Below are 14,325 nucleotides of genomic sequence, written 5' to 3' on the forward strand. Positions count from 1 at the left end.
AAATTATAAACATTTTTCTGGCTTCGGTCTTAATGAAAAGACGCTCACATAATACAAAAGGGTACTATACATAAAAAATTTCCCATTCTGATTTCACTTTTTTCTATTTGAAATTCACTCAAACACATATCTTAGAAGTAACACTTCTTTAGCTTTCTTAGCAATTTAGATAATGTGGCTGATGAATCAACAAACTTAAAGTATCCTAAAGAACTTACTAAGCAACTAGCAAGCTAGATGTGCATTGATAAAGAAATGTAGTACAAGTGAAGGCGCATACATCCTTCCTTGAGAACTGAAGCCCTCAGGAGAAAAGTAAAGGATTTCCACTCAATTTAACAGTCATTGGCAGAAAAGAAAGATATGCCAAGCCTCTACAAAGAGGAGGGATGCATCTTTTTCGGCACAAACTAGGAACTGACTAGCTCTCCTACTTGATCAACCAATCAAGTGATAACAACCAAAGTTGAGCAGTACACATGAAGACATACTTCTCTCCTTCTAACGCACCTTCCAGCACCAAATGGAGGGCATCTCTTAAGAAATATTTTCTTCACATATTTCAACTGTTCCACTGTTTCCATATGCACACGCCGTCAGAATGATAAAAGGATTAAGAAGAATAAGAAACCAACCATATTTTACTATATCTACAGAAGTAAAGCAATAATCCATGATCATATACTCATTGTTCAAATGATAGCTATTTGTCTTCCACTCTATGTTCTAGACTCCTACTTCAGTTCCTTCACTTTCACTTGACATTTTTTGTTCCCGAGGACTATATTTTCGTTGAAATAGGCACAATTTCCAGTCTGCTTTTTACCATTACTAAAGGGATGTTATCTCAACAGAAGACTGTTGTGCTTTTTCCCTCTTAGTTTGCTTCTCAGTTATCGTTGTTTTGCATTGAACCTTATCCTACTTTTTCTACTACAATTTGTATCTCATTTTTTTTCTATTTGGTAGTAGATCTCTAGCATGGACTGTACACATGCAATACAAACTTGTACTTGTCCATTTACTAAACATGTCAAATTTGCAGATACATATTTTCAGAAAGACTTTAAGGAGTGCAGGTCATGTTTTTTGTAAGAGAAGGCTGGGACTTTGCTGTTTTTGCTGCCTTGGCATTAGATGAAAGATCACATTTTATAGCACTGTACTTAGTAAGATTGCAAGCCACTAAGGATGCAAAATATGCCATTAAGCATGCAAGTGGAAATTATCAGATTGATTTTCGACTAAAATTATAGTTGTGATGGCGCACCAACACGATTGGTCAGAAGAATGAATCAAAATCAACACTATATCTCATCTCACATAAAGCAAGAATGAATGTCGCCTTTTGAAAAGATAAACTATAGGAGGAGAAGCAGTTTGACTTTTAACATATTAAATCTGATCTTGATGAGACACGAAATAGATGCACTCAATGACATACAAGTTACAAATTCTGCTAATTACAGAATTCAATGCACCATGCATGTCGAAGACCATCATTGAATGTTTTACTTGACACATTTATCTCTTCATCTTGTTCTCCGAAGTCTAAAAATGTCAACGACATTGGGGCATGAAGAATCACAACTCGTGATGCTATAAGCTAGATCAGTCATTGACAAAGTAGAGAAGTGAAAAGACAGATATCATGAAGCAAAAAGCTGATTAAAGCAATATCTCAAGAACTGAAAGCACGACATCAATATCAAATTCCACTCCAAAAGGGTTCAGAAAACATTTCTCCAGCATAGGTGAGATGTGAGATGCACAAGCTATTGCGAAAATTAGATTGATTACCAGTGCTCCCATAAAATGGCAGGAAATACAGAAATAGGAAACTTAATTAGCCAGATAATGAAAGAAGAGCATATAGACACTCCCAGAAGAGAAGCAATCATTCGACTTCATTACCTCATCAATTCTGACATTATATATTTGAATGGAGGAATCTTCCATCCCTATGGCAATTATATTATTATCTTGAGGGTGAAACGCCAAGAAGGTCGCTGCTGGAGGGGGTGGCATGAATGTTGTCATAACCTACCAAAAATTCAATATATTTAAACCGCACCAAAAGAAGAAGTATATTCTGCATCTTATGTTAAGGACCTGACTCCTAATAAATCAAATTTGATCACATTGCAACAAGGCACAAACCTTAAATGTCATCATGTTGAACAATGAAACTTTCCCCCCAGAAGCAGACATGACATATGAATCATTCTTTGACAAAGCAATGCATGCAGTTGCTTCTTCAGGATTGCTGTCATTTGTATCATTGGTCATAAGAATACCATTTGTTGGCTGCCACAACTGAGGTACGACTGTGGCAGTAGACTGAAAGCAAGAAGAATAGCTAAATTAAGCAAAAGATAAAAATTGAATTGTGTTCTGCAGTTGATACTATTGCTGATTGTGTTCTGCAGCGATACTATTGCTGACCTTGCCAAGTGGATTTCTTTCACTACGCTGCCACTTCCACAGTTTATGGATAGCATTTGAGGCAAGAGCCAGGACAGCCAACCCAGAGTTTGTATATAGCAACCGAACAACCTGTGATGATTTATAAATCACACAAAATAAGCATTAAGTAGATATACCACAAAAGACAGAAACATAAATGTAAAATGATCAATTCACAAAGACTGAAGATCAACTTTGTTTTGGTTAACAAGTCTCTGCCCAAAGACTTGCAGAAGAAAATTTAAAGCAAGATAGATTTCATTACAGCATGTCCCTAAAAATCAACTATATTTTGAATAGCTTGTTGGAGGAAACATGCTACAGATGTTCTTTGCATATTACAAACACGAGGCTATTGATCATCAAGACTGTACAGGCCAATATGCCCTCACGAACTGTAATTTTTTCCAGCAAATGTTGACAAGTCACCAACAGAAACACTCCTAACAAAAATGAAGAATGGATGTTTTTAAAATAAAAATGAAAAAGTTACATTGCTTTTTAACTGACGGGTGATGGCCCAGGTCCAATTTCTTTGTTTATGCTGACAATTTTACTATTACTGCAAAAATTACACAATGTACTATATAACTTGTATTTTTACCTTATTTGGTGCAGTCATCGTGTCGGGCAACCGCAAGGCTTTAAGATGAGCAGAGTCTACTATGTCTGCCAATTTCCAGCTCTTTGGCTTGTCAGAATCATCTGCAATTCTTGGCTTAATATCTATTGCTCTGTTAGTGTCCATATTCCCCTGCAATTGTTTTGAAAGGTTATAACTTTAACAGGTCATAGGCACTAAAAAATTGTAACACTGTTGACTCACCAGGCTGCTCATTGACACTGCTGGTGGAACTCTATCAGGGCGCTCCAAAGTCGCTGCAATAGGACTAGAAACATTCGAAACGGAACCGAGAGCATTGACAATTGGAGCCTGTGTAAACCAAGAAATTATGTATTGAGCATGCAATCATTCATCGTTCAGTTAATAAATTTATTCCAAGGTAGTATTGCACTGGGAAAGGAATGGAGTATTGTGCTATCAACATCAACAACAGGAAGACTTTCTCTTGATATGTCATGCAGATGCCATTGGCAAAGAAAATTGAAAAACCATTGACAACACACACACACACACACACACACATGTGTGTGTGTGTGTGTGTGTGTGTGTGTGTGTGTGTGTGTATATATATATATATATGTGTGTGTGTGTGTGTGTGTGTGTGTGTGTGTGTGTGTGTGTACGTATACAATCACATATATACATATACATACATACATATGTGTGTGTGTGTGTGTATGTGTATATGTATATATGTATACATGTATACATACACATATATACATATACATACATACATATATGTGTGTGTGTACACACACACGTGTATATATGTACATGTATATATGTGTATATATACATATACATATGTATGTATGTATGTATGTATATAAGTGTCTATACATATACATATGTGTGTGTGTGCGTGTGTGTCTATATATATACGAATATGTATATCATATGTGTGTGCGCGCGCATCTATATATATATGTAGATCTTTAACCCGAATGTACTATATTCCTTGAGGATGTAGATCCCAAACAGAATGTATTTAAAAGTTGAGACATAGTTTGTAATCAAACTGGGGTGGTCCTTTTTTTCACTTGCTGAAATCACTTGTTATCCACTTCAACAACTCTACTAAGCCTGGATAGCATAGTAACCAGGTTGAGAGAGGGTAATAAGAGCTCATATTTGGACATTTTATATCAATGAGCGGTCAAAATGACACATCTGGCCATATATGCCAACAACAAATTGATTAAGCAATATAATTGTCACTAACCAGCAAGTTTGTAAATGATACAGAAATAGTAAAACAACGGCAGCAATGTCACTAGTAAATTACGGACAAAGAATGCAAAGTTAAAAGAAATATACAAACAACCAAAGCAACGTACCGTACGAATGTTAGCAGGATGGTTCAGTTCCTCTTTTGGTGAAGGAGATGCATCAGAAGCTGAATCCCCTTGCCGTTCCTGAGAAATAGATTCTTCCATAGGAAGAGTTAGCAAAGAATCTGTTTCCAACTTTGGGCATCCATCTGGGGCATCTGTCTCCAACAAAATTCTATCCATAGGTACCTACAAAAATCAACAGTATATAGACGGATCCTAATTTCATAATGGCAGTGAAAGCTGTTAAGAAAGCAAATATCTTGATTATTGAATATGATATACAAACCGCTTTAAGCATTTTCTTTGCTTTTGTTGATTTCATAGATGTGAGATACCCAGAAAAGGAAAAGTAAGCACCAAGGTTAGAAAGTGGAGAAACCATTTCAGCAGATCCTAGATATGAATGTAGAATTACACCAGCTGGGAAAGGTCCTGTGTCTCTGGTCATAAAAATAACTGAAGGTTTTAGCATGATAGCACCAAAAATTTCAAAATGTGCAAGGTAATAGCTAATTCAGAAAGAAAGCATAAGGTCAAAACCCATGAAGAAAAAAACTTCCATGTACCCTGAGTTCGACTGTTTTCAGAAAGCACGGCAGTTACAAATGTTAAAACTTTTTTTAACATAATATGTAAACTCAATTAAGAAAAAAAATGGTTTGTACCTATCTAAAACGGTGGCCAAGATTTGAATATGATGCGCTCCCTTTGAAACATAAAAATCCTGGAAAGTGTTTCCTTATGTTGCAAAAGCAACTGCGCTTTAAGTACTGGTATATAGTTCCTAACACTGGTTGCTCACGTTCTTATCCCAAGTTAGTACCAAATGATTCCTGAACTTCTGGATAATTCCAGAAGTGCATATTGTAGACAATTGCCAGATCATTCTTGAATATTGAACTTGTTCTAAGAAACCCAAACATTGTAGCCCTAGGTGTTTATTTATTTGAAAAGTCCATAGAAATTATTTCTGAAATCAGTATCATTTTCCACAACAATACATTTAAGCAATACTACAATTTGAAAGTACATATTAGAGTCCACTTCATCCAATAGGCTCGCCTTATGGTGAAGGATGGTGCTTGTACAATGGAAATATATAGCTCATGAGAGGATTTACTAAGATATATGGCTTAAGAAACAAGTATGCCCCAATCTTTAAAATTTATATAATTTCCATTTATTTCTTGTCATAAAAATTTTATCTCGCTGTATGCAATCTAAAATTGAAGAAAAGTATGACTTACTTCAGTACTTCTAGAAGGTCACCAAAAGCACGTACACAGTGGATGGAAACTGGTCTCTCTAATTCCATCCCAAGTTCAAGTTGTTTCCGAAACACATCAATCTGGAAGAAGAGAATAATGAAGACGGAGCCAATTGACCAAAAAACTTAATTAGCTGCTATAAAGGTGACAGTTTGTAATTAATATCAACACGTATCTCATGTCCTTGAGCAATCACAGACAAAGACACACACAACTGAACAAAGACAGATAACTTAAGTAAATAGAGAACTATAATTCCTGACCTGTTCAGAGAATTCAATTTTCTTTCCTTTTGACCCTTTATCCAGACCAGTCTGCAAGCAATCAACCACTTCTACAAATAAGATATATTTCCTTAAATTTCAGAGATTTTTTTTTCCTTCACTCTCTCAATAATGTTCATTGGCATGTGTTTGTTACTTAAATCCTGTCTATGTTGTGGATAACAATGGCTTTTCTGTTATCAGTCCCTTTAAGTTTTAATATTTTGAAAATTAATCCCTAAAATAATTGAAATGGATATGAGGTCCCACAGCTCTTGCCCGGAGGGATTAACCTTGAAACTACTTACAAGAAATGAGGGACCTAATAGAAATTTCAATGATTTAGGGACTAATTTCAAGATATTAAAGATTTAATCATTTATGTAACAAACATCAGGAAAAAAACCTAATAACAAATAATATCAATCACTATGGAAAAAACATAATATTGATTTTAAAGCAACAAAATAGTTATCAAAGCAAACTCCAACCTCGCCAATAGCAGCAGCAGGAGTTGTCTTCAAGAATTCCTTCAACGAATCCAACCAGTTTGCCGATCTCTCAGTAATATACCTATCAATTCCCACAATAAGTAAATTTATCTCCTTCTCAAATCAATTTCAAGAAGGGTTTCTTACACGTATACCCCCCAAATCGTCCATATTCGCAAATTTTCACCCAAATGAAACTTACCCCTCAATTCTAACACATGAGCTAAAATACCTTTCAAATAAGGAATTCCTTAATATATTCATAATTTCTTGTCAGTGATTTAGCTCAAATGTCCCCTTTCCAGCGTTTAAAAACTAAAAACATTAGATTTGGGGTTATCTAGCTCAATATCGTAGAATTTAGTGCGGCAAAGTTGCAAATATGGAGCATTTGGGTGTCTATATGTTTGGGAAAAAAACCCTTATCAGAAATTTACCAAGGATGAAGTCCAAAATTAGGAATGACGCTCGGATACTCCTCTCCCATCTGCTTCACGAGATGCCAATCCTTCTGCAAAACAAATAAATAAATAAATAAATAATCAAATGAATTGTGATGCCCTAAAGTTTGAATCTTTGGGGATTGTTATTACCTCTGAGAGGCCGTTGACGGCGAACCGGAGGACGCCGGAGTCGAGGGAGGTGCGGATGAGTTGAGGGACGGAGGCCGCGGAGATCCGGCGATCTTGGAGGTGGCAGTGGGCGTCGAAGAGCCTCACCGCCCTCGCACTCGCGCTCCCGCTCGCGCCACCGCTCATTTTCTGCTCTCTCTACCGCTCACTCGATCAGCGGATTCAGCGCACTGTTAGAAGGGCGGCAACGGGTACGGGTCGGGTTCGGGTCTGATCCAACAAGATCCGTTTAGGATCCATTATAAGGATCACGTACTTACTAGAATTGAAGGATTATTTAAAGTCTAGCTATCAGAAAACCGCACCCCTGCTTAGAGTTGGGGATTTTAAGGGGTTATTGGATAGTCTCCCTTAACTTTAAGATTTTATTAGAAAACTCTCATGAAAACGAGTAGATTACAATTTTAGGGGTAAAAATTTAATGTGAATAATATTCCTCACCCATATGATAACCGTAGTTATCAATGTTTGAGGGATTTTATAATAAAATATTAAACTTAAAGGGTTTTTTTATATAATCCCTAACTCAAAATTTTAATAGCAATTGCATGCTTTTACATCTAAAGCATTAATGAATAATATTTGCTCTATAATTGACAAGTGCATTATTGAGTACGATGGTATGGTGTTTCTCATTGGCCATCACTAAACAATTTTGTTAATGAGAAAAATGCAATTGTAGAAGATCTTTACATTCTCAGTTATTTTCGATTGAAATGTCTTGATGAAAATTTTACTATACAGAATGGAGTTGACAACTAAGGAAATATTTAATATTACCATTGTTGTTATTACATTCTTCTTTCTAATTTTCCTGATTATTAACTCCTACAGGATTTAACACATAGGATATTTTTTGTACAATTTTTGAGAATGTACTTGTTATTAATTAAAGCTCATTTAGTAACCTATATGAACCAAACTTAATTAAGTACAATTTCAAATTATACCGTTAGTTTTATAATCACTTGATTAACATTAGAATGGAATAATAAATAATAATTAATCTTTCAATTTGATGGTAGAGAAGGTGATAGTTTGTTACATTAATTAATATATAATTACACAATATAATTAGTGGGGATCAAATATCATTGTTAGGCCACCAACTAACTAAAAGATGACCCATGGCAGTGTGTAAAGGACTAATTCGAGTTCCACTTAATTTTTATTTTAAATTCAAAATAGGACGGTTTGAGTTTTATTTGTGTTGTGGATCCTCCAAATCATTTTTTTCTTGTGACTTAATCCTCAAGTTTAGGTGTAACTTAGAGGGATTGTACATTTGATTCATAGTGAAATATTTCTCTCTGGATTGCCCCGTGGACGTAGGCTCAATTTGCCAAACCACGTTAAATCTTGGTATTTCCTTACTTGTGATATTTTCATTGGTGCCGTTATTTGTTTAGTATTTAGTTCCGCAGATTAATTAATCTCCATAAAACCCCTAACAATTTGTTTGCAACCTTGACTATTCGAGCTCAGCTTCTTAAACCACGAAAAATATAAGAAGTTACAGTCAAATAAACTGCATGTTGTATATATAACACTGGTTATGTAACAACAACAAAAAAAGCATAAGTTACATAAATATAAGACAATGTACACTTCAAGAACATAGGAAAAGAATTAGCGGTTGGCTTAGTTTCTTGAGACCAACAAAATAAAAATAAAAAGAATAATTGTTATTTTTTTAAGGTGGAAATGTTAAATTTAGCTTAAAAGTACCATAAATGGGTGAAGGTTAACATTGCCCACGGATAAAAGCACCTTCGCCCACAACTTCAAATACATGCAACTCAAGAACAAAACTACAGACGTGGATTGATTCAACAAGAAAACTCCATTTCCTGTCCCCCCCAAAAAAAAAAAAAAGAAGGAGAAATTGACATAGACACAAAATAAACAGGATAAACACTATATTCATAAAAACTTAGATACTTGTATTCGTATCGGTATCCATATATACAAGACCTATATTCATAACCTACCAAAACATTAAAAAATTGACATAATCGTCCACGTAACACATAAAAACTTATCACATGGACTCAAAATTAAACTGTACTAACCCTAACCATAGACAGTAACTATTTATTTACACTCATTACCGCCAATAACAATATTTACTGCGACAGAAAACACTCCCAAGCCATCAAATAACTACCACAAAGCTCTCGACTCCTGAATCTTTGTTCCTCTCATCATGCAACAACGCAACCATTTGGATTCTCCTCTGCGCTCTGCACGTAATAGTTGGCGGTCATATGAGGATCGTAGTTCCTATAAGCTGCCTTCACAAGCTCTTGGTAGAATTGTTCCTGCGGATCAAGCTTCTTATCTGGTTCCTCCTTCTTCTCTCCTTCCTCCCCCTTGGGCTCCTCTTTCTTGGTTTCATCCTTCTTCGGCGCTTCCTTCGGCCCGACGGAGAAAAGCTCCGTGTGCCATAGTTTTCTTAGTTTGCTCACTATAGTCACTGGATCTACTGAGCCTGTGACAGTCAGCTTTTGCTCTTTCATGTCCGCGGCGATCGAATCTATCCCTGAAGGAGTCAAGAGTTTTGTCAGAATCAAAGTCCTCAATCAAAATTTTGCGTTTGTTTTGACGGAATTTTTTTTTAGAGATTTTGCTTCGCGTCTCAGCAAATTTTATGTCAGAAATTATCTCATTATCTCCATTCAACCAAGCAAGAGAAAAAGAAAAGAAAAAATACTGCTGAAAGTTAGTTCAAATGAAATAGAGAGAATTAATACCTGGGATAGATGAAACAGCCTTGAGAGCTTTTTGTTTGGCTCTGTCATCATGTAACTCCACTTTCAACACAATTTTCTGCAATCAAGCCATTGAATTTGATATCGTTAGCATTAATTATAGACCAAGTAGTATATATATAACTGAGTTCAGTATTAAAATGAACATATAGACATCGAGAAAATATATAAAAACATCAGTTATGAAATCAGAAGCAGGTTCATAACACACGAAAACCACTAAATATTCACTCACATACAAGATCATATACCCAAAAGAGCTAAAAGCAGAGCGACCATCAATTACTCTTTTGAAGAAATTAATTAAAGAGAACCAAGGAATTAATGTTTATGAGATGACAGAATACTAACCTTCATAGCTCTCTCTGTGCAAGTGAATGTGAATGCAATAAAATGATTAGATATAAATTTGGGGAGAAAATGGGGAGCTGAAAAGAGTACAAGAAGAGGGGAGAGAGTTCTGAAGGAGGGATGAGAGGAGAATTCGGGTCTAATAAGGAAATATGACAGGGAAAAAGTATTGAGGTTGATATAGACGTGATTTGGATCTTGTCTGGGTCAGAAAAGAGAGTGTTTGATTATTATTTTTAGTTTATTTTTTATGTGGGGATATTTTTAGGAATTAATTAAAATTAGTAGAAATAACTGAAGTTCATAACTGTCCAGAATATACCTCTTATATGTTAGTTCATCATGTATCTATTGATCTATTTGTTTCCATAAAATTCTTAAAACTTCGTAGGAAGACGTATGTTATGTACTGAGAATTTTGTCAGATTCAAATTATATTCAAAAAGGTTTTTTCAAGAAAAAAAAATGAAAACAAGATTCAAAATATTCAACTAATCAACTTTGCAGTCGCACATTATTGAATACTTTATTACTGTATGACTGTTTGAACGTTGAACATACTAATTTTTTTTTTTCTATGTAACCTAACATTATTATTATCGCTTGAGACATATAGCATGTTACTGACTTTGATGAATATAATAATAGTATAATAATAGTAGTTCCACCTGTTTCAATCCAATTGCTTTTTGTGTCTTAATACAAAGAAAAATATAAACCAGAGGAGTTTATATATATATATACACTAGTGACCCGCCCCGACCCGACCCGTTTGCCACCCCTAGATGTGTGGCGTATTTTTAAACCAAGTAATTAAAATGGTAATTCTTGGCATATTTCACACAGATGCCGAAGCAACGCCAGCAGACCAATTTTGCTTGTTATTCTATTGAATCCTTTTAAGTTGTGGAAGATTTGTCTCTCTACAGTCATTTCTGGGAGATTAACTCAAATCAAACTAATAAGAGCTTTTGGTTTCATGTTGTTCGCACTCCTATTAACTAGTGTGCAGCCCGTGCACAGCACGGTGTTTTTTTTTTTTTTGCTACAGTGTTCCCGCCGTTTTTAAACTCTCCCGGTTTTGAATTTTCTGGGGTGCTACAGTAACTCGCCTGCTACAGTGCCATTCCCGAGCTGCTACAGTAACCGATCTGCTACAGTGGCTTTTAAATTTCTCAGATGCTACAGTAATACTGCTACAGTAAATCTACTGTAGCATTTACTGTAGCATGAACAGTGACTCTTTGTTTCTCCCATTTGTATAAAAGAATAGATGTTTCTACCTCAGTATCTTCCGACGACATCAATGATCAAACAAATATAACTAGTCTTGATTGCTATTCTATTCAAAGCAATGATGGACCGGAATGTCTCGTTTATCATAAAGTTTGTCTCTTAGTTTAATAAGCCTTAAAAAGAAGAGTGAATTGCGCAAAAATCTCTTTGTTTACTATACTTTTAGACTCATTTAATCTTCCGCAACTTACTTACTGGCACATATCACCTTCAATTTGCAAGGAAGAGGGATGCTATTCTCTAAAAACCAGCACCTCAAGGGCACAGACTTATACTGAGCCAGTTTATTAGCAAATCATTGATGGGTTAGGAGTGAAACTGACTCAAATTTGAATTTGTTTTTTATGAGTAAAAACTGGGCCAACGCTAGCCCATTTCTTCCTAGGTAAAATATAAGATTTAAACCTTGTTCTTTTTTTATTCGCCCCTCCACTGGATAAAAAACCTCAACACTGTATTAAGCTCATTCCTAACCTAATTTTGAGGGATTTGCTGAAACAGGCCTAAGGGTCAGTGTGCGATTGGCATAAAAAGAACTTGACAACTAGTTTTTTCTTAACCAGACAAGATTTGATCAATGTAAAAGTTGGTTCACAAAAGAGCAAGTATGGAGATAGATTTTGGATTAGAAAAAACTAATTCCGCTTAGGCCCAACTTTGAAAATTTTAGACCAAGGACATACAACCTAAAACAAGTTTTCTGTACCCATAGATTCAATTTGGCAACTTAGAAATTAATCTGATTTAGTTTGATCCGGTTACACTTAGCTTATGTTGGGCTAAACTATATCTATGATACGGGTGTATCTTCTTCTCTGCTTCGGAAGCTTAGCGATCCTTATAAGAGCTTGAGGATGGGTGATTCTCATGATATCTTGAGAATAGTGATGTGAAGCGACATGGCGAAGCACAGGATGGAGCGTGAGGCGAGTCGGAAGAACGAAGAATCAAAGATTTCAGTTCTCAGCCTAATGAGTCGACTGACGGGTTGATGAGTCGACTCAAGAAAACACCTCCAGATAGCAAAATGCTTCTGCTGAGTCGACTCATGAAAATCATAAGTCGACTCATGCAGGCCAGCACAGTTTGTGCACATTTTGAGTCGACCATGAGTCGACTGGTGATCATGAGTCGACTCATCTCAGTCATGAGTCGACTCATCGAGGTTTCCTGGGCAGACTTGGTTTCTGTTTTGAAGGAATCCTAGTTGGGTTTAGTTTTGGTTATTTACCAGATTGCCACCACGTTGTAAACCCTATAAATAGGGATTGTTTAGGGTTCTAAACAGGAAGGTTAGAGGCCAAGATGTAGTCCTAAAGAGTTTTAGGCCTAAGTGAGATCCTAATCAAAAGGATTAGGGTTTAGATTGTGAGGATCTATGAGATCTTCTTTTAGGTCAGAGAGTTTAATCAAGAGAGATTAGATTCTAGATTGAGATTTGGAGAGCTTGTTCTTCAATTCTAGAGTGAGATTGTGAGAGAGATATTGTAATCTTTTGTTCTTCATAATCTAGAGAAGGTATTTTCCTTCGCCAAACTGAATTGTTCTTGTGTTTTGGTCGTCCTCTTCTCAACCCACCTTTTGGTAATTCCGCGACCAAAGGGTGCTCGCACGGCAACTCGTATCAAGTTTCTTGGGTTACCACTGAGTGCCAAAAGGCTTTCTTATCTTGAATGTTCAAGCCTGCTTGTAAAAATTAATAACTAGTTTCAGTTTTGGTAGCAAAATAGGAAACTATCTTATGCTGGTAGGCTTGAGTTGATCAAGTCTGTAATTCTGGGTATTCAAACATTTTGGATCAGTAATTGCATCTTGTTGATTAGAGTTCTAGAGAAAATTGATAGGATGTGCTCTGATTTCCTATGAGATCATAAATTCCACTTGGTTGCCTGGAATTCTATTTGCCAAGGGAAGAAACAAGGAGGAGTGGGGGGGTTTTCCTGCAAAGTCATTAAATTATGCAGCTGCCACAAAGCTCCTTTGGATGATTCACCTCAAAAAAGACTTACTATGGATTAAGTGGATACATGGTAACTATTTGTAGAATCAAAATGTCTGGGAGGTTCAATCTAAGGTGAATGATTCATGGATGTAAGATGTAGATCTAAAGAGTTTTAGGTCTAAGTGAGATCCTAATCAAAAGGATTAGGGTTTAGATTGTGAGGATCTATGAGATCTTCTTTTAGGTCAGAGAGTTTAATCAAGAGAGATTAGATTCTAGATTGAGATTTGGAGAGCTTGTTCTTCAATTCTAGAGTGAGATTGTGAGGGACAGATTGTAATCTTTTGTTCTTCATAATCTAGAGAAGGTACTTTCCTTCGCCAAACTGAATTGTTCTTGTGTTTTGGTCGTCCTCTTCTCAACCCACCTTTTGGTAATTCCGCGACAAAAGGGTGCTCGCACGGCAACTCGTATCAAGTTGGTATCAGTGCATCAGATCCGGTGAAGGGGCATCCTGTGTATGGTCCTTACTCGATCGCAATACAAGAAGCTTGGCGATATCCTTTTTCTTTGGAAGGAGTTCAGAGACTAAGGAAGAAGAAGATGACTGAAGACAACAAAGATGGAGGGGCACGAGAGTTTCCTCAACAGAAGTTCTAACTTGAAAGGGACTTCAAGTTCTTAAAGAGGGGAGCCATGATACGGGTGTATCTTCTTCTCTGCTTCGGGAGCTTAGCGATCCTCATAAGAGCTTGAGGATGGGTGATTCTCATGATATCTTGAGAATAGTGGTGTGAAGCGACACGGCGGAGCACAGGATGGAGCGTGAGGCGAGTCGGAAGAACGAATAATCAAAGATTTCAGTTCTCAGCCTGATGAGTCG

The 14,325-nt window shown here is 36.3% G+C and overlaps 3 protein-coding genes across 3 annotated transcripts; all 3 read right to left on the reverse strand.

The window, feature by feature from the left end:
- LOC109822621 (protein TPR2-like) lies at positions 1,698-3,427 on the reverse strand. The gene is made up of 5 exons (XM_020388855.1): positions 3,293-3,427; positions 3,071-3,220; positions 2,446-2,556; positions 2,161-2,340; positions 1,698-2,043 (listed from the first exon to the last, which is right to left on the reverse strand). Exons 1-5 carry the CDS (start codon positions 3,302-3,304, stop codon positions 1,843-1,845), a joined length of 654 nt encoding a protein of 217 aa, XP_020244444.1. The 5' UTR covers positions 3,305-3,427; the 3' UTR covers positions 1,698-1,842.
- Positions 4,312-7,220, reverse strand: LOC109821691 (uncharacterized metal-dependent hydrolase BUsg_343-like). The gene is made up of 7 exons (XM_020387855.1): positions 7,044-7,220; positions 6,888-6,961; positions 6,451-6,532; positions 5,960-6,010; positions 5,676-5,776; positions 4,715-4,868; positions 4,312-4,614 (listed from the first exon to the last, which is right to left on the reverse strand). Exons 1-7 carry the CDS (start codon positions 7,206-7,208, stop codon positions 4,312-4,314), a joined length of 930 nt encoding a protein of 309 aa, XP_020243444.1. The 5' UTR covers positions 7,209-7,220.
- LOC109822311 (heavy metal-associated isoprenylated plant protein 39-like) lies at positions 9,043-10,317 on the reverse strand. Its single transcript, XM_020388497.1, has 3 exons — positions 10,205-10,317; positions 9,836-9,911; positions 9,043-9,624 (listed from the first exon to the last, which is right to left on the reverse strand). The coding sequence occupies exons 1-3, from the start codon at positions 10,208-10,210 to the stop codon at positions 9,287-9,289; spliced, it is 420 nt and encodes a 139-aa protein (XP_020244086.1). The 5' UTR covers positions 10,211-10,317; the 3' UTR covers positions 9,043-9,286.

The sequence above is a fragment of the Asparagus officinalis genome, chromosome 8 (genome assembly GCF_001876935.1).
Source record: "Asparagus officinalis chromosome 8, Aspof.V1, whole genome shotgun sequence".
NCBI lineage: Eukaryota > Viridiplantae > Streptophyta > Magnoliopsida > Asparagales > Asparagaceae > Asparagus > Asparagus officinalis.